Source organism: Oryzias latipes, chromosome 1 (assembly GCF_002234675.1).
Source record: "Oryzias latipes chromosome 1, ASM223467v1".
Lineage (NCBI taxonomy): Eukaryota > Metazoa > Chordata > Actinopteri > Beloniformes > Adrianichthyidae > Oryzias > Oryzias latipes.
The window spans coordinates 3,991,423-4,010,589 of record NC_019859.2 but is presented as its reverse complement, the minus strand read 5'-3'; the positions used below and the strand labels follow the sequence as shown (position 1 = coordinate 4,010,589).

Genomic DNA, 19,167 nt, shown 5'->3' with positions numbered 1-19,167 from the left:
TAATCTACTAAAACCTGGTCTAAAAAAGATCTACTGACACGGTTTCAAATGTTTATTGCTGTGTGACACGGTAAACTAAAAAAACAAACAAGAAAAACACACATTAAAGTGCTCATAAGGTGAAACCCTAAATTGGATGGACAGACCATGAGGCTGAACAATGTCTAACCCAAGAAATGAATAAAACACGTTCTAAAGGAATGTTTGTCAAGTTCAAGTGTTCTTCAAATTATAAGAAAAAAAAAGATGAATAAAGAGTTATCCAATCATCTTCAAAAAACAGACTAAACTGTTTGTTTTGACTCTATAAATAGAAACCGTAAAGGAAGAATAATAAAAATAACATCTATTAGTTTTTTTTAAATTACTGTTTTCAATGTGCATTATAAAATTCCCAAGCAATGTTTTGAACGTGTAAAATTGCTCACATAAAACTGCTGTTAGTTAGTTTCTTATCTGTTTTTATTTACTTTAAAACGGCCTGCATTCAATTTCCATCAAAAAAGGGAACAAAAAGATTGAAAAACAAGTTAGAGGGCCATAGCCATACCAAAAACGAGGAAAACAAGGGAAAATAAAAAATAAAAACAATAGAAAAATAAGTTATTGGATAACTGCTCAAATAAAAGGATATAAAAATGTTCAACACATTTTACTTTAGCTGCATTTGATATTGATCTCATTCAGTTAAACCTTTTTTCTTTTAATTTTGTCATTAATAATGTTTGCAGGGTTTTTCTTTTGGCTTAACGCTACTGCTAAACCTTTAATTTGAAAGGACGCGGTCCGTCTCCGGAACCGGTGACGTCATTAAGGTGTTTTCCAGGTGAGGCGCTCCCTTGACGCGCTCATTTTTCTGTGGGCACGGCTTGAATGACGGCGCTGACCCAAGTTCAAACTCGTGCCTCAGCTGCGAGGAACAGCCGGATTCCCGGCAAAAGGAGACGGTCGGATCCTCAGTTTGGCGCCTGAGGAGGAACCTGCGTATGGAACCAAGGAGAACCTGGAGAACCTCACCATGCTGCTGCTCCGAACCCTCACGGCTGCGCTCCTGATCAATTGGGGACTGTCTTGGGCTGGTGAGAACACATGTTTTCTTTAACCAAAATAATTTGGGGTTTATTTGAAACTTATTTTCACAAATATTTTTCCTTTGAACACAAACCTTTAAGAGTTTATTGGCTCCGCATTATAAACGGAGCCTAAAGATCTTCAGTAGATCAGAAGATCCAAATATTTTTAGACTATTCAAAACAGTATTCCTCAGAGTGAAGGTGACATCTGATGATGGGAGGAGCGTTCCTTTGACAGGAATGTCAGTTTTGAAGGACTGAATCAACCAGTTTCAGTGGTGATACTCTCCCCCACCCCCTCTGCTCATGCAGGAGGCATTACAGACGAACTAATGATCTTATCAAAGGTTCAGGTCTTTCCGTCATACCGGATTCTACGTTAGTTTTAAATATTCTTTTATAGTCTTAATGCTCATCTTCTGAGTTTTTTTCTTCTTCCGTAATCATCAAAGTTAAACTTCTGAATCCTTTTTTGGGGGTTTAGACTAAATCTACATTTAGATGCAGCCCCCTACCACAAACCATAATGATTCCACCTCTGTGCTTTAGAGTTGGTGTTATGTTATTTGTTCTACATTTAAATCAAAGCCGTTTCCAAAGACTTAATATTTTAAGCAGTTGACACTTTTTAAATATGACATCTACTTTTGAAACGACCAACACTAAAAGAAACACATACATATCAGTAAGGATGGATAGAAAGGAAGAAAATCATTTCCTCATCTTTTGAAAAGCTGATTTTAAAGTGAGTCAGACGATTATTTTGCATAATTTGATAAATCTAGACAAATATGTGACACAATTAAAGTTTATCTATTTTTTTCTTCCTTTGACAGCTTTGATTTGAACCTAGTTGTTGACATTCCGTGTGCGTTCTGTTTGAGGTTCTTTCTGAGTGACTTACTTAAACACATTTAGTCTCCACATCTGCTAGCAGAGTGTGGCGCTCAGTTTAGTTGAACACACACGTGTAGTGATGTACCAGAGGATGTTCGATTGGCTGATCTGCTTGTTAATTAAGTGACGTACTTCACAGGAAGGATGATAATTAGCTGACGGATATCTTAGGAAAAATATATATATATCTTGTTCGTCTTTCTTTCTTTTTTTTGTGATGCCCTACAACCTACTTGCATTTCCTGCATGATCGACCGGTCAATTGCGATCGATGCACAGTGTTCGCATGTTTATCGTTGGAGTTGCGTTCTAAAAAAAATACCTGCGATTGGTGAAATCTGTACGATTACAGATGTTTGAAGGCTGTAAAACCCTTCACTACACACTTTCTACACTTTTCTCTCAGGTTAAAACTCTCAAAGTTCAGACCTTCACAGAAAAATCAGTCCAGGATTATAGAAGGAAACAAATTTTATCGCAATCGAAGATTTTTGTAGATTTATCAAACGGAATGGATTCTGTACAGGAGACACGGCACAGACATTGATTGATCAACAGCCAATCAGGGCATAGAACACAATGTGCTGTTAGAGAAAAGATGCAAAACTCCTTTTAAGAAACTCAGGAAAACAGTGAGAAGGTGAATGATGAACCGTGATATAGTGAGGGAACATTGTATTGGCCCTCGGTCTAGATTGTCTCGTATCCGGATTGTAATTTGACTTTGGCTTCACTAACAAATCCTGAATGTTGCTGTTTTCCTCCTGATTCTCATCCTGTTAGAACGGACATTGAGTTCCCTGCTGTTCCATTTGATAAAAGGGTTTAGTGCAGGAGATCCTTTTCTTATTCTGACCTCATTATTCTCAAACATGAAAAATGGTCTTTGGTGATGGAGGGCGCCATTTTGACTCGTGACAAAAATGTCCTTTAACCGAGCTTATCTTCCTCTTCCTCTTCATTCAAACCAAACGCGATTCATGCAGCAGGGGCATCCCGTTTCAGTGTTAAGTCATTGTACAGACGCAATCGGAGGTAATGTGGAACTTTTTGAGCGCCAGACATGGCGGTCTGGCAGCAGCGCGGTGAAAACTCTGATGACGTGATGTTTCCAGATTTCAACTATCTGAAATTTGGATTCAACCAATCAGGAACTCTGCTTTGGTAGTGAGGAGTTGTTGTTGTGATCTGCGGGCGGAGTCCAAAACCAACATGGAGGAGAATCTGATCGTTCTTCTCCTGAACTTTATGATTTTTTTCTTATTTGTCTAGAGACAATAATAAAAAGGTCCTGTAATTTTTTTTGTGTGTGACAGCAAGTCGTCAAACTGGGTCACAGAGATGGAAGTACCGCTGAAAGCGCCGTCGTTCAGCTGCAGCTCCGGCAGTAGATGGTGAAGCTCACCGTACCGGGCGAGTCTCTGAATGATCTCATGAACCCAGGCATGGAGACGTGATGACATTGTAGCACTCCTCACAATCCATAAACTTGATCTCTCTACATCATCTGTGTGTTCTATCCATTGAGATACAATTCCAATGCCTCCTTGTAGCGATGAGGCTGAAATTTTTGATGGTAGCTCCTCCCACAAGGGACGGGAGCATCAATCCTAAATTGGCATTTTTTGGACCAGGAGCAAATTTGACGTGCGCCCAAAACAGAGGCGTTGGACGTGAATTCACTGTCCACATAATAAACCACATTTACTCATAAAACTCCAAATGTGATGACTTTACTGTTGAAAAGCTGTGCTCAGAATTGATTATACAAAATCTCCTTTACAACCTTAATGCAATACCTACAGACTGATCTTTTCTCTGGGCACCTGCAGTCTCTTTTTCTCCTGGTAAATGACAGCACATTTTTGTACCTCAAGGATCTGCAGGGACATGTGCGAGTGACAGACGGATGATGCCACTCCTCAGTTTCTCTGTTTGCTGTCGTCTAATCGGCAACTACAAACTTTATGGTTGTGACGATGACTAATCCAGAACCTTGTTCTCAATCTCATTAGTTTTTCTTTAACCCTTCCAACCCAGCAAAGCCCAAGAAAGTTATAGGTTTAGTTTTTAAGATTTTGTTTCGAAATTACTCAACCAAAAAAAAGATTAAATGTTTCAAAATGCTACGATATTAGAAATTTGAATTGATTTACTGGTTTTACTGGTCAGTGGGAATCAAACCACAGATGCTTCTCCATTCTAGACGCTCTGTAAAAGGTCCAAGGTCCAAAGCTGAGACCAGAGCAGCTTTTATTGAAGCAGAATTGAAATAAAACTCCTATAAAAGGTTCTCTGCACTCTGCTTTTATAAAGTGAAAAAAACCACACACATGATTCATCCAATTCAACTCTGAAACCCAATTTTAGGATCAAATTGTACCTTTAGTGTCTGTTTTTGCTGGATGGGATGAATTCAATGGACAGACGCACACAAAAAAACAAAATAAACAAATATATTTCAGATTTGATCTAAAGTTTCACATAAAAAGCAGAAAGTTGCATGAAACCATTTCTATAAGGTCAGCTTTTGTTTTTGTTTTTAAAGAGTTTACAGTACTTGTGAATTAAAGGTCAGATCTTGATGCCTTTGTACCATCTCAGTTTCAGAGGATCATAAAAAACAAATGTAAGTCCTTTTTTATGCTGTCATTATTGATCATAAAGGTAAAAGGTCTAAAAGTTAGAGTTTGACCTCTGCAATCTTTTTAAAGCTGCATGTATCGGGCTGCTTTACTTTGATTTCTAAAGCAACCTGTTTTCCAAACGAATAACAAACCTTACAAGAACATTTTTATTTCTTCTTGCACGATTATAAGAGCTCTATTGATTAAAGGGATATTACTGCCTCTTTTTTTTCCTGACGCCGAGGGGGTTTCAGCGCGTGCTGAACCGTCTCTGTGTAATTGTAGTTTTACTTCATACGTGCAGTTTTTCAGTTGTTTTTGTGTTTGCCTGAAGCAGACCAGTGGAAGCGCACCGACCGGTCTGAAGGGCGCTGTGTGTGCTCTCCTATTCAAAGTCATTTCATGCACCAGGGTTTATCTGCAGCTGATCAAGCCTAAATCTGATAATCTAACTGAATCTAATTTAATAATGGCATTGTAATGATAACCAATGAATATTACACTTTGGTTACCTAAAGTGTGAATCATTAATGAAAAGAACTAAGAATTCTTTTTGAGGATAAGCACTTGATTTTTGTTACTTGATAACTTGATCTGCAATGTGTTGCAAATATGATATCTAGATTCAATGAAATTGTATTCTGATTACAATCAATAAGTATTACATATCTGTTACATGGTGTGTGATTCACATTGCTGTTTACTGAAATCATGAATGAATGTTTTCTGAAGAAAATGAATAATCTGTAAGGATTTTGTTATTTGAATAGAATCTGTCTGATCAGAACCGATTACGAAAACTATAGAAAACTATCAAATGAATTAACACAGTATGGGTGGGATTACATAAAATCACTTCTTCCCACTTCTTCTCAAGCAATAAATCAAGCTAAACTTGACTTTAGTTAATGATTACTATATATTTAATTAAGCAAATGTCACTTAAGTGTCTTATTTTTAATCTATGCATTTTATCATTTCTGTCATGAGTTTTTTTTGCCATTGACTACAATTAATGCTTGAAATAAATAGAAATCAAATCAAATCTGAAACCCAGTGAATGGTTGTGTATGGTTTTCTTTTTTTATGCATTGTGTTATTTATATTTAAAGAAAGCTTTCGTGCCTTTAAGCGTCCCGCTGTGATGAGTCCCAAGAGAATTGTAAAATATTTCAACACGTCTGTGTTGGATGATCATAAACTCCATCAACCCTGTTTGGTCTCAGCTTTCACGTAATGAATTCTAATTCCATCGTACGCCGTTAAGGGCTCGAAAGTTTCTTTTTCTTTTCTCTCTGTTAACGCTTTTTTCTTTAGGGCCACCAAAAAAAAGTAAAATTACAAGCATTAAAGTAATAAATTTACGACTTTATTCTATTAATTTGGTAGTTATAATTTTTTTCGCGTAACTTTACGACTTTAAAGTCGTAATAAAAAAATGTGTTTGTAAACTGGTCATAAAACTCCATTGTATTTCTTAAAGGTAAGATTGTCTTACCTTAAATATACTAAAAACCTTCACTTTCATATCCTACTGTTTATTTGGATCAGAAAACCAGATTTGTGATCTTTTTTTCTTTCTTTCTATTTCTATTTCTTTCTATTTTTTTAAGGAAGAAAGTAGTAAAGTCATATGTTTGTGCAGCAACCCATTTTGACTTATACAGCCCATAATAGTTTTTTTTTGTGCAAGTTCTAATCAAATAGTTTGTATTTTTTGAGTTTTTTTGTACCTAATGGTACTTCATTTTGACTACGGTGACAAAAAACTAGTATAAAATTGGATGTGACTCATTTTATGGCAAAATGAGAAACTTGGAACAATATGACCTATCTAAATAAATCCTCATAAGATCTAAAACTAGAACTTGTTCTTACGACATAAATCTAGGTTTTTGTTTCCTAAAGAAAGACAGCTAATGCCAGTCTAACTTGAAAACTTTCATTGAACTTTAAAATAACCACCTTGAAATTAAACCGGAAATTCGCTAAAATGAACCGTTACAACCCTATTTATAGATGTTTAAAGGAATTATTGAAAAATGGATAAAAACTGCTCTTCAGTTGATTTTTTTTTAATTTTACATGCTTTTGGGGCAAATTTTGGAACATTCATTGACAAATAGCATGACAACGGAATTTTTTTTGTTTTTAGTTAAAAAGCTCTAAACTTGAGAACAATGACATTTTGCTGAAGATTTGCCGGTTCACTGCTTACCAATGGAAGCACAAAACTGCACAGCACTTTAAAACATGATAGTTTTAAACGTAAAAGTGCATATCATCCACAAAAAGGCACATGTTTGTTGTGTTTAGATCTAAATATTTCTATTTTTTTCACTTCCCTAAAATGATGTGGGTGGATTTGAATGTGTGTTTGCTGCCAAGTGTCAAACATAATAGCGTAATTAAAGCCCTTAAAATAGGATTTACTGGATTAAGAGGCTCAGAGTTGAAAGGTAGCGCTGTGACTCTGATGGAATACAGTTGAACCGTGGACCGCCCCCCCCTTCATGTGTTGACGAGCAGTCACGTAAAGCTGTCACACATGCATGTGTCCCAGCCCCACACGCCCGTATCTGATTGAGGTGAGTTAGTTTTGTTGAAACAGGGAAGAAGCGGATGGGGGTAAAAAAAAAAAATCAGGATGGGTCTGTTATGACATAGATACAGATAGAAAAAAAGTTTGCTTGAACAAACTGCCATGTGAAGAGAAAAGAAGTCTAGTAACCCCTTCAGACCTGAATTCATCTCCTAATCTAAGAAAAAAGAAAAGAAAATCTTCTGGTTTTTTTTCGTTCAAGGTGATTCTAAATTAGATGGAGTCCTGGATTAAATGGTTTGTTATGAATTAGTAACATGCTTTCACATGTAAATCATGTTTTTGGTGTTTTTAGCATGTTCTCGTAGCATTTTTCTGACGATGGAGGACATATATGGCTCTAACTTCCTCCAGCAGGAAGTCAAGCGACTTCTTGATATCCTCAGAGACGTCCATCACTGTTTTTTATTTAATTTTGGGGCATGATCAGGAATTGTATTTCACAATATTTACGCTTTTTGCAGTAAATGAAGTTGCAAAGTACAGCTGCGCTAAGCCCCCGTGGTGTTGTGGTATCTTCCAGGAAGTGACCTTTTATACATAAAATTAGGCTTAAAATTGCATTTCTGAGCATTTCTTTGTTGAAATCTTGATAATCTGGATCAAAAAAATGCAGTGTGAAAAAGAATGTATTTCTGATGTAGAAAATACACTGGGCGGGCCACAAGCTCCCTGCTCTGCTCCGTTCTGATGTGTCCACTTGTAGATGACTCGATCTAGGCTGGCAAAACCTGGTCCTCCAAAAGGCTTAACCCTGCCTGTTTTCCAGCTCTCCCTTCACTACTTGAGGCTGACAACCTAAATCAGGTGCTCACTCAATCAGGAGGTGGAAATGCTTGAAATGGAAAAAGGGCAGGGTGGAGCTCGGCTCTTGAGGACCAGGGTCGGCCACCCCTGGACAAGATCCATGTCCGTCTTCGTTTTTTCCTCGTCTGAGCTGGAATCTGGCTCAAAACTGTACGGCTGAACGGCTCCAATATTGCTCACATTTTTTGTTGCACCGCTAATGTTAGGTTGGGGTGTGAGGGGCTGTAAGCTAGCGGGTGAGAACAGAGAGCTCTCAGCTACAAGGACAAGAAGGGGGAGGGGTGGGGTTACTCTGAACAGTCCCGCCCACAAAGCAGAGGTGAATTTCTAACAAACTCCTGCCGCTCTGCAGAAACCATGTTCTAGAAAACTACACCGTTTTTTTGTGGCTAAAATGGTATAATCATAATTAAAAGACCACTGGGAATGCTTTGGTTATGGTGATGCCATTATCGCTTCAGAGCAGCGTCTGTTGTTGGCGCCGCCTGTGTCGCCCCTCGTCTTAAGCGGAGTTCCATCAAGGCGTGAAGCTGTAATAATTCAGGTGACGTGACATTAACCAAATCAGTTGATCACTTTCTTCGAGTGTTGGCCAACAAACGACAATCTTCACTTTCCATTTTTTAAATTGCTAGTGTCTTCATTATATTTCACCAATTGTTGCATTTTATGGACAAAAGGGCCTCAGGATTTCAATCCAACAGCTTATAATTACAATAAAAAAAAGGGGGATCCAGGGTCAGAGCCTGAGAACCTATTATGTTTTGCCCCTTTGGTCCTAACACCAGGGGGGTATTCCAGGAAGCATGTTTAAATTAGCCTGACTTTAAGCCTGAACTCTGGCTGAAATCCGCCTGAACTTGCTTACTCTGGGTATGTCGGTTCCAAAAGACCGATATGAGTTAGCGTAATTACGCTCGACTTGGTAACCCTGGGTTAAGGCGCGTGCACAGCAAGTACATAAAGACATTCTCAATGGATCGCCGATTTACGGTGTCACCATGGAAACGCGTGGTGAAAAAAAAAGAAAGCGCTGTACTTCAGTGAGACGAGTCTGAGATTTTAATGACAGCGTATGAAGATTATACGTCCATCAAAAAAGTAATACTGCTGCATCATCATCAAAAGAAAGAGTTTCTGCTTGTAGTAGAAGAACAGACAAAGTAAACGCACGAGTTTCTGATCTTATTTCCATTTTCATGTGACGCATATATGTATAACTTATCCAATTTTGCCACCTTAAATGAAATACTTCTATTGGTAACAAGTAATTGAGTTAAATTTATTCAACCTAATTTCTTACGTCTATAAAACTCAGTAATTGTTTTTACAACTCAAATTTACATATTTATTTAACTAAATGTAATATTACTCCAATTCAATTAATGTTTTTTCCATCTTAAATAATTATGATTCTTGAGCTCTCATATGTCTAAGTTTGAGCCGGGAGATATACTCATTTTTATAATAATTAAAAGGACGGGGGGAAAAAATGCACGGAGTGCAAAATTCATTAAAGAATTTTCCGTCACTGTCATAACATGTGAAGGTGGTAGGGGTGCTATATAAACTCATCATCCTCTCCTTCACTCTCATTTATGGTGCAGAGACGTAAGCATAGTAGGACAAAATAACTCGGCAAAACACAGTAAAACAGCTAAAACAGTTAAACAACTAAACACATTTTGTCAAAAACCCACACTTAAACCCAAATCCGTCCAGACAGGCAAAGGGGAATGATATCCCAGAATACCTTGCGGTGCCGATCTAACAGCAGCACCAAAGTTACACCTACTTAATTGAATTAATTTGAATGAAAGGAAAATAATTGTCTGAAACTATGTGTTATTTTTAAGGTGACCTAACAAAAAATAATTTATCTTAACTGAAGCAAATAATTAAGTTAGATCAAAGTAAAAAAGTTGAATTTTTCAACATCCATATGTGGTCTTATCACCCCCTCACGATGGAAAAAGTATTATCTGAGCTTCTTCATCCACTAAATCATCTTCAAATGGACACCATGCTGCTTCACCTCTCTGAAAACAAACTAACCTTCAACTAAACCTGCTCCCGACCAGGTCATGTTCAGAGCATGAGTTGCCATGGCAACTTGACCTACCCTGAAACATACCTCCATTTCTGGAACCGAAAGCTGAGGTTATCAACTTCCTTAGCCTCAAACTTATCGTGGGAGGTAGCATAACCTGCTTTCTGGAATACCCCCCTGCTCTTGTAAATCATGTTCCTTCCTTTGAGCCAACCTCTGAATCCCAGATCCTCGCTTACATTTTTTCTCTCCTGTGTAGGCATTTTATTAACATCAGTAAAATATTTGGGAGCAAGCCCAGACTTGCTAAGTAGTTTTGAGTTTTAGTTCTACCACAAACAACGTCATTTCTTGTTGTCCATGTATTGCACAATCCCTTAAAGTTTGAACTTTTTGTTTTCTATTTTTTCGTCTCAGCTTCTCAAAGCATGCAGTTTTGTTTCCCGGTCACCTGACTTGTGTCATTTCTACACATTTCCAGGAATAAAACTGCTCTTTGGTATGGGAGATGCATTTCTGTCATGCAGTAGTATTTACTTAAGATACTCAATAGTGTAAAAATGAGTCATGTTTGTTTTGGGAAGTCAATGCAACTGCATAAACCACTGTGAGTCAAAGCTGCCACTGTCCAGTTATATTTACTCAAATATTAAAACAGTTAATATTTGTGGGGAAAAAAATTCTATAGTTTAAGTAATATTTGAGCATATTCAAAAAATATGTCCTTTCTGATTTATTTCTATAATGTTTGTGTTACTTGACTTTTTCATTTTTAGTTTAGAAAATGATATTTAAAGACACAAAAATGTCCTAATTGGTTCTAGATCAGCTTTACATTTGCAAAGTATAGAGTCTCGCATATCTTCAAGACTGCATGTCAGCGTTGGTCTGTAAACTACACAGGATGTTGTTTTGTTGTTCCCATATGAAACTGTCCTTACTGGCTGAGGATTCACTCTCTTTTCTTGTTCTCAGTTTGTATTTGTTGAACTAAAATGAATATTTTGTCCCTTTTTTTCTTTTCTTTTTACAGCTCCATGTCCGGAAAATGTGGTGGTGAGCTGTGAAAATTTGAAAATTACTGTCCGATGGGATTGCCAAGGACGACAACCAGAAACCAGTTTCAGAGTGAAGATGATGTCATACAGCACGTAGGAACCGGCTGCTTATATTCTGTTAGAGCAAACATATCAGACTTCTTGTTGTTTAACATGTTTTTTTTTCAACTACCACAAATTCCTTCAGAGCTTTAATGTTCAGCAGCTGCAGAAACCTTTCTTTTCTCATTATTTTTCAATGTTAACAACAATGTCTTGTTTCAAGCTAATTTTCAGCAGTAGAAAAACAACGGAGAAAAAGACAATAAAAAAAAATACACACACACACAAATCTCTCTCTATATACAGTGGGGCCAAAAGTATTTAGTCAGCCACTAATTGTGCAAATTCTACCACTTAAAAAGATGAGAGAGGCCTGTTATTTCCATCATAGGTATCCATCAACTATGAGAGACAAAATGAGAAAACAAAATCCAGAAAATCACATTATCTGATTTTTAAAACTTTTATTTGCAAATTATGGTGGAAAATAAGTATTTGGTCAATGAGAAAAGTCAAGTCAAGTTCAGCTTCCTGACAGCCTGGAGGAGAAAACTGTCTCTGAGTCTGCTGGTCCTGGCCTGAAGACTGCGTAGTCTTCTCCCAGATGGAAGCAGACTGAAGGAGCTGTGGGATGGATGGGTGGGGTCAACTGCAATGCAGAGGGCTTTGCGGGTCAGGCGGGTGTTGTAAATGTCCTGGAGGGAGTGGAGGGGGGCACCGATGATCCTCTCAGCTGCCCTCACGATGTGTTGGAGGGACTTCCGGCAGGACGCGTTGCAGGCGCCATACCACACCGTGATGCAGCTGGTGAGGTTGCTCTCCACGGCACCTCTGTAGAACGTGAGCATGATGGGGGGAGGGACTTTTGAACTCTTGAGTTTACGGAGGAAGTAGAGACGCTGCTGTGATTTCCCAGCTAGTGATGCGATGTTCTCGGACCAGGAGAGGTTTTCTGTGATGTGCACACCCAGGAACTTGGTGCTGCTCACTCTTTCCACCGTGGTGTTGTTGATGGTCAGAGGAGCATGCTGAGTGTGCACTCTCCTGAAATCGACCACCATCTCCTTCGTCTTCTCCACGTTCAAGAGGAGATTATGGTCTCTGCACCAACCAGCCAGGTGGTTCACCTCACTCCTGTAGTTTGTCTCATCTCCGCTCCTGATGAGACCCACCAATCGGCAAACTTAACGTAAATGTTGGAGCTGTGTGTCGGAGTGCAGTCGTGGGTCAGCAGGGTAAAGAGGAGGGGGCTCAGCACACATCCTTGGGGAGCCCCCGTGTTCATCATGCTAGTACTGGATGTGTTGCTGCCGACTCGCACTGCTTGTGGTCTCCCCGTCAGGAAGTCTAGCAGCCAGTTGCACAGAGGTGTGTTGAGCCCCAGCTGAGCCAGTTTATGGGTGAGCTGCTGGGGGGTGATGGTGTTGAATGCTGAGCTGAAGTCAATGAACAGCATTCTGACATATGAGTCCTTATTCTCCAGGTGAGTGAGTGCGGAGTGAAGAGCAGTTGAGATGGCATCCTCTGTTGAACGGTTGGACCGATAGGCAAACTGAAATGGGTCCAGGGAGGGGGGCAGGGCAGACTTGATGTGCCGCATGACCAGCCGTTCGAAGCTCTTCATGATGATGGGGGTCAGAGCAACCGGACGGTAGTCATTAAGGCAGGAGGGAGATGGCTTTTTTGGGACGGGTATGATGGTGGTCGCTTTGAAACATGTGGGGATGACAGCCTGACTCAGAGAGATGTTGAAGATGTCTGTGAAGACATCAGCCAGCTCACCCGCACAGTCTCTCAGCACCCGACCAGGGATGTTGTCTGGTCCTGGGGCTTTCCGTGGATTGATCCTGCTGAGGGATCTCCTCACGCTGTCTGAAGACAGCGACAACACCTGGTCACCAGGAGAGGGTGGAGTTTTCTGGGCCGTTGTGCTGTTTGCTGCCTCAAAGCGAGCGTAGAAGGAGTTCAGATCGTTCAGCAGGGAGATGGAGCTGTCACATGTCTGTGGGGGAGGTTTGTAGTCTGTGATGGTCCGAAGTCCACGCCACAGGCTCTGGGTGTCTCTGCTGTCGCTGAAGTGATGGGCGATCCTCCTGGAATATTGTCTCTTGGCTTCTCTGATGCCGCGGGTCAGGTTGGCCCTAGCTGTCCTCAAGGCCACCTCGTCTCCAGCTCTGAAGGCAGCATTACGGACCTTCAGGAGTCTGTAGACCTCTCCTGTTAGCCACGGCTTCTGATTTGCCCGGACTGTGATGGTCTTAGTTACTGTGACATCATCAACACACTTGGCGATGTAGGCAGTAACAGTCTCTGAGTACTCCTGGAGGTCTGTGGTGTTGTTGTTTGTTGCGGCCTGCTTGAACATGTTCCAGTCTGTGGAGCTGAAACAGTCCTGGAGAGCTTCTGAGGACCCCTCTGGCCACACCTGTATGCTTTTCCTAACCGGTCTGGCCACTTTTCCTAGGGGTCTGTGTGCAGGCATTAGCATCACAGTGATGTGGTCTGAAGGTCCAAGGTGGGGGAGGGGGAGGGCTTTGTAGGCTCCTCTCTGTGAGGTGTAAACACAGTCCAGTATATTGTCTCCACGTGTTGGAAGGTTAATGTGTTGATAAAGTTTTGGGAACACACTTTTGGGGTCTGCGTGATTAAAATCCCCAGCCATGATGAGAAATGCATCTGGGTGTGCAGTCTGCTGCTCGCTGATCTGTAGGTGCAGGTCATGCACTGCCTCCTTCCTGCTGTCATTGTTGGCGCTGGGGGTGAAATATACTGCAACAAGCAGTATTGCAGTATATTCCCTCGGAAGGTAGAACGGTCTACACTTTATGATCATAAACTCCAGCAGATCTGAGCATTGTGTGGCGACCACAACAGCGTCGCGGCAATAAGAGTTGTTGATGTAAACACAGAGACCGCCGCCTCGCTTTTTCCCCGCGAGCAGCCTGTCCGCTCGGTAGCATGTTAACTGGTCGAGTTGAATAGCAGTGTCCGTGATGCTGTTATTCAGCCAAGTTTCAGGGAAAACAAAAACACAGCAGTCCTTAACCCACCTCCGAGTGGAGCGCAGTAGACGAATGTGGTCCAGCTTGTTGTCCAACTCCATACTTTATTTACTCTTTGTTGGCAATGACAACAGTCAGAGGTTTTCTGTTATTCTTCATATAGTTTTCACAAACTGTTGCTGGTATTTTGGCCCATTCCTCCATGCAGATCTCCTCTAGAGGAATGCTGTTTAGTGGCTTTCGCTGGGCAACACAGACTTTCAACTCCCTCCAAAGATTTTCTACGGGGTTGAGATCTGGAGACTGGGTAGGCCACTCCAGGACCATTGGTAAAAAAATAAAGGTTAACTAAATACTGCTGATTACAGCTAATTAATCACTTTTTTGCTGTTTTTTTTTATTTTTGGGACCTGGCGGTTTTTAGATGACTTTTTGGATGGAAAACCATGACTCTATCTGGCAACACTGGAGGTGATGAAAATTACAGACCTTTAAGTGAGAGAACTTGCAATTGGTGGCTGACTAAATACTTTTTTGCCCCTCTGTACATATAATTTATTTAAGGTTTTTATACATTCATTCTATAATAAATTAAAGAAAAATGATGCTTTCTTCTTGACCTCATAATTGCTCCTAATCATAAATTGACACGTTTGGTTTTATACATACACACTCATCCTTTAAATATGATTGTCAAATAGTTTGAATAATTGCTTTAAAGGGAGTGGAAAGAAGCCAACTTATGCAATCCTACCTCTATGATTAAAATATCTTTTTTCATTTACAGAGTGACACATGAGGCTATCACCAAACACAGCGAGTACGATCTGAGCCACTATGTTTGGAAATCCAAAGACATCAGCTTGAGCTTCCTCTATGTTACCGTGACAGCCTTGCATGGTGGAAACCAGTCAAAAGAAGTGGAATCGAACACTTTCTCCTTTAACGCTTTGAGGACCATCGCTACATACTGTAAGCAAAGCATGAGGACCTGTTGATTATTTCAGAGGAGAAAGCTAATAGACGGTGTTTGAGTTAAATGGCTTTTCTTCCCTTCAGGTATTTTAGAGTTCCCTCCCGTTTTTCTGGTTGTGGATAAGACGAGCGCTGTGGTGAAGTTCCCTAATCCATTCCAATTCTATGACGAAATCAAGCAGGCGTACAAAACTTCTGCTGATTCTCTGCTTAAATTCACAGTGACTTCAGGGATAAACGTAAGTATTCGTGACGATTCTCTTTAAAATCTTTGCTTGAACTCATTTGCCAGGCATTTGCCATCTTTTTGAAAAGAAAACAAATGATTTTTTTTTATCTCCCTGTTTTGTGACCTTTGACCTTCAGTTGGAGAAGGATGCATTTTGCAGAAAGGCTGAGCCCACCTGCACAACTGAAGTGACGTTCCCTGACAGCAGGGAGAACTGTGTCACGCTGAAAGGCTGGTTGATTGATGACCAGGGGATTGACGAATTACCGATCAACCAGACTCAAAAGATCTGTGGCTCTGAAAAAAGTAAGTGAAGGGGGGGGACATTGTCTGCAGAGCACCTGTTTGTGGATTTTTAGTGTTTTGGCACCATGAAATGTGTATCTTGGGGCAGTGACAAGGAGGGTTGCTGGTTCTTGTAGCATTTTTGTCACGATCGTGTTATTCGAGTTTTAATATTTGCAGATTATTTTCAGTCCCTTGACTTCCCTGACTTATCACAACTGCTAGACAACTCAAGACTCTTGTATGAGACTTTTGCGTCCGAATTTCTAATAAGCCAGCGTGAATATGAGGGGAATACTGTATAATCAAAGTTAAGCTTAGAATTGCATTTCTTATCCATGGCTAAAAGCAGCCCCAAACCATGATGCCTCTACCACCAAAATTTGCAGTCGGTATGGGGTTCTTGGGGTGGTGGTCAGGGCTATTTCTTTGTTAAACGTGGAATGTTGAATGACAGCCAAAAAATTAAATTTTATGGAGGATGCGACCGTGGTCGGTTCATGGTGAGCTGATGCTCTTTCTGTTTTCGGATAACGGCCCCAACAGTTCTCACAGGAGCATTCAGCATTGTGAAAATGCACTTAGAACTATTCCCATCAGAAAAACGAAATTAGGAAGATCTTGGGAGAGTTTTTTTTTTGCTCTTATCCATTTGTCCTGTGAGCCTTCTGGGGATTGAGAACCATTTATAGACCATAGACTGTATCTGAGAACTGAACCGAGTGTGACGTCATCCGTGGAAAATGGTTTACTTCTGGCTCCAACCAAGTAAAGTCAATTCAGTTGCCAGTTGTCAAAAGAAATCTGTCAAACGTTTTGAACACTGGACGTGTGGGTCAGCAGGCTCCACCTACTTTTATACAGGCATCTGATTGGTCAGTTTATAACTTGAATAACTTGGACTACAGAAAAAAAAATTAAAAAATGAGGATTATCAAAAATGTGTTAAAGAAAAGGTGCCACAGTCTAGTTCTCATATACAGTCAATGATTAGGAGTAAAGCAGATATCAATTAATGCTGAAAAGGGGCGGGGTTTTCTCTATATATTCTGACAGTTTTCTTGGCCATTTTGCACTTATTTGTTACGACTCAAGTACCATGCTTCACTGTTCTGATTTCTTTGTGTGAATTGGCAACAACTGGTAGAAATTGTGTGTCAGTAGCCTTGTAGAAATCTACTTACTCATAAAATAGTGATGTGTCACGTCTTTTTATTTTTTTGCTGTATCTGATCATGTACTGGCCTGTTTTATTTGATCTTAAAAAAAGGTTTCCAAGTATTTTTTGTCTGCCTTTTTTTCAAAAATACATCTAATTACTTGTGAATCTAAAGCTTTTTTGTTTTCTTCCTTTTATTGAAGATGGAAATGACGTCACTCTTCTCATCATTCTGCTGTGCATCTTCGGTATGATATTGAGCGTGGCAGTAATCGTCATCTGTAAGGTGAAGGCCTGGACCATGAAGAGCCCACCTCTGCCGAAGCTTCTGGTAAGGTGTTGCCCCAAAAAATAAATGTTCAGGTGTCATTTCCCCTGCTGAACTGCTTTTTGCTCTCTGTCCTCTTGTTACACTATTTTTTTTTTTTTTTTAAACAGGATGTGAAGCATAGCCTGAACCAGAAATACGTCCTCGATGAGAAGATCACTGCAGTCACGATTCAGGGGTCTTCAGAGAAAGCCCCCCATGAGGAAAGTGGGGAGCTCCTACAGAAGGGGTTGGAGGATTCAAGCCCGTTTTCGGGGAGAAACAGGAAGGACTATAACTCCACCGATAGCTCCGTGAAGACCGAGACCCTTTCCATGAGCTCTGAAGACGACGAGATGGAGTACGGATCCCCGTATGAGTTCCGGGAGCCTGTTCTCTTTCGGGACATGGGGAATGGAGACGTGGTGATCGTTTACACTGGAACATGAAGGAACCTTTTCTGGGACTAAGTGACTGTATTTTCCACGAGTAGCTTATCCATCAAACCAGACGATAAACTATGATGGGTTGTGCTATAAAGACTTCTTATAACCCAGGGACATCATGGAGGACCACATTTATGGACCTGTAGCTTTTTTTTAATGTGAATGTTTCTTCAAGAAAATAAATCATAATATCAGAAGACGAGCCAGTTGCAGCAGGGTTGTGACTCAACTGCATCGCAAAAACAAGCAGGTGATTTCTCTGTCACCTTTATGCCCCCTGCGGGGGTGGATCTCCTCAACAAGAGGTTTCCCTCATCTGGCATGATTTCCTGCAGCTTTTTTCTGAGATGGCTGAGCCAAGAACGCCTTCGTTGACGTCACAGCTCAGGAAAGCAGAAGATCCTATTGGGTGGAGGAAGGTGCTTGGTTTCCTTACGCTCTCATTAACAGAAGTACTATTGGTTTTAATCCCTACTTGTTTATTCTGTCCTTTATATTTTTTGTAAATGACTGTGATGCACTGAAACTGGATTTTATTCTGTTGATATTTCAGGCGAGTAACTTTCCCCCTCTAACTTGCACAACTCTACCTTTAAACCCGTCAGTTTAAAGTTTCTGGCTTTTATAAGTTGACGGGCGTAAACCTAAATTCTCATCTTCAAACAATGACGGTAAGAGTGAAGCAACCGCAGAACCTGCTAAACCAGCTCAGCACGTGAAGTTTCCATCAGCTTTAGCACATTTTGTTTGTTACATGAGTGTTTTAGTTTAGGTCACTTTAATCTGCATTCTAAGATTTAAAGGCACAGCCTCGACTAAATCTCGATTTTCACAAAGAAGACGCACCGTTTCCTACTTTTCTGAATGAAGTTGTGTCAACATTTTTTTATTGGGTTTATAACCTGAAGGCATGTGATCATTGCAGGAAAAATTATATTATGGTGTGCTTATTATAAAACTGTATTATTTTTAATAAAGAAACGTGAAAAAAAGTGCCAACAGAGCCAGAGGTCTTCTATTTTTTTACGTTTTTTTTTTGGCACAAGCACTGAGGTGGAATGTGGTTCAAGAAGGGAAATGATCAGTGACTTGTAAAGGCACGGTTAGAACACACAGTTACGAAAAACACAGCAACTGATGCAACACCTTTCAAATTCAAGAAATAGTAAAAAGCCACTAAAGTCATGAGTTTCATTGAAAATTGTTCCAGTCTTTGTAAGATCAGATTGGTGGAACAGCTGATTGTGATTAGACTCATACGATTGAGTTAACATCAGAAAATAAATGTAATCCTGATTTATGAAAAGAAAATTTACAGCAACTTGCTGTTGCCATAGAAACCTTCTATTCTATCTAAATGGTGCTGGTTTGGATAAAGACCCACTCGGATCAACAGCCACCAGTCATTTTTTGTCAGAATAAGCACTCTTGCTCAGCTACCTTTTATTTTTTATGTTCTTGCCAATTAGTCGTTTTATTTTCATATTTTTTCTGTGGTTGAAGGTATTTAAGCTATAAACTGGCAAAGTTTGTGGTCGCATGTTGAAAACGTTTAATAGGATTTCAAGTGGTAAGGATTTGGACTTCCTCCAAGCTCACTCCTGATTG

The 19,167-nt window shown here is 40.1% G+C and overlaps 1 protein-coding gene across 1 annotated transcript; it reads left to right on the top strand.

Annotated features, from left to right (window-relative positions):
- Positions 1–835: 835 nt before the first annotated feature.
- Positions 836–18,554, top strand: LOC101172790. Its single transcript, XM_004065615.4, has 7 exons — positions 836–1,079; positions 11,090–11,207; positions 14,946–15,130; positions 15,218–15,372; positions 15,500–15,668; positions 17,010–17,137; positions 17,245–18,554. Exons 1-7 carry the CDS (start codon positions 1,019–1,021, stop codon positions 17,560–17,562), a joined length of 1,134 nt encoding a protein of 377 aa, XP_004065663.1. The 5' UTR covers positions 836–1,018; the 3' UTR covers positions 17,563–18,554.
- Positions 18,555–19,167: the final 613 nt, after the last annotated feature.

Excerpts from the sequence above, each read along its gene's own strand:
- LOC101172790 (XM_004065615.4), top strand. The coding sequence starts at position 1,019 with ATGCTGCTGCTCCGAACCCTCACGGCTGCGCTCCTGATCAATTGGGGA. Across the intron at positions 11,208-14,945 it reads AAGATGATGTCATACAGCAC|AGTGACACATGAGGCTATCA; the intron begins GTAGGAACCGGC and ends TTTCATTTACAG. Across the intron at positions 15,131-15,217 it reads GAGGACCATCGCTACATACT|GTATTTTAGAGTTCCCTCCC; the intron begins GTAAGCAAAGCA and ends TCTTCCCTTCAG.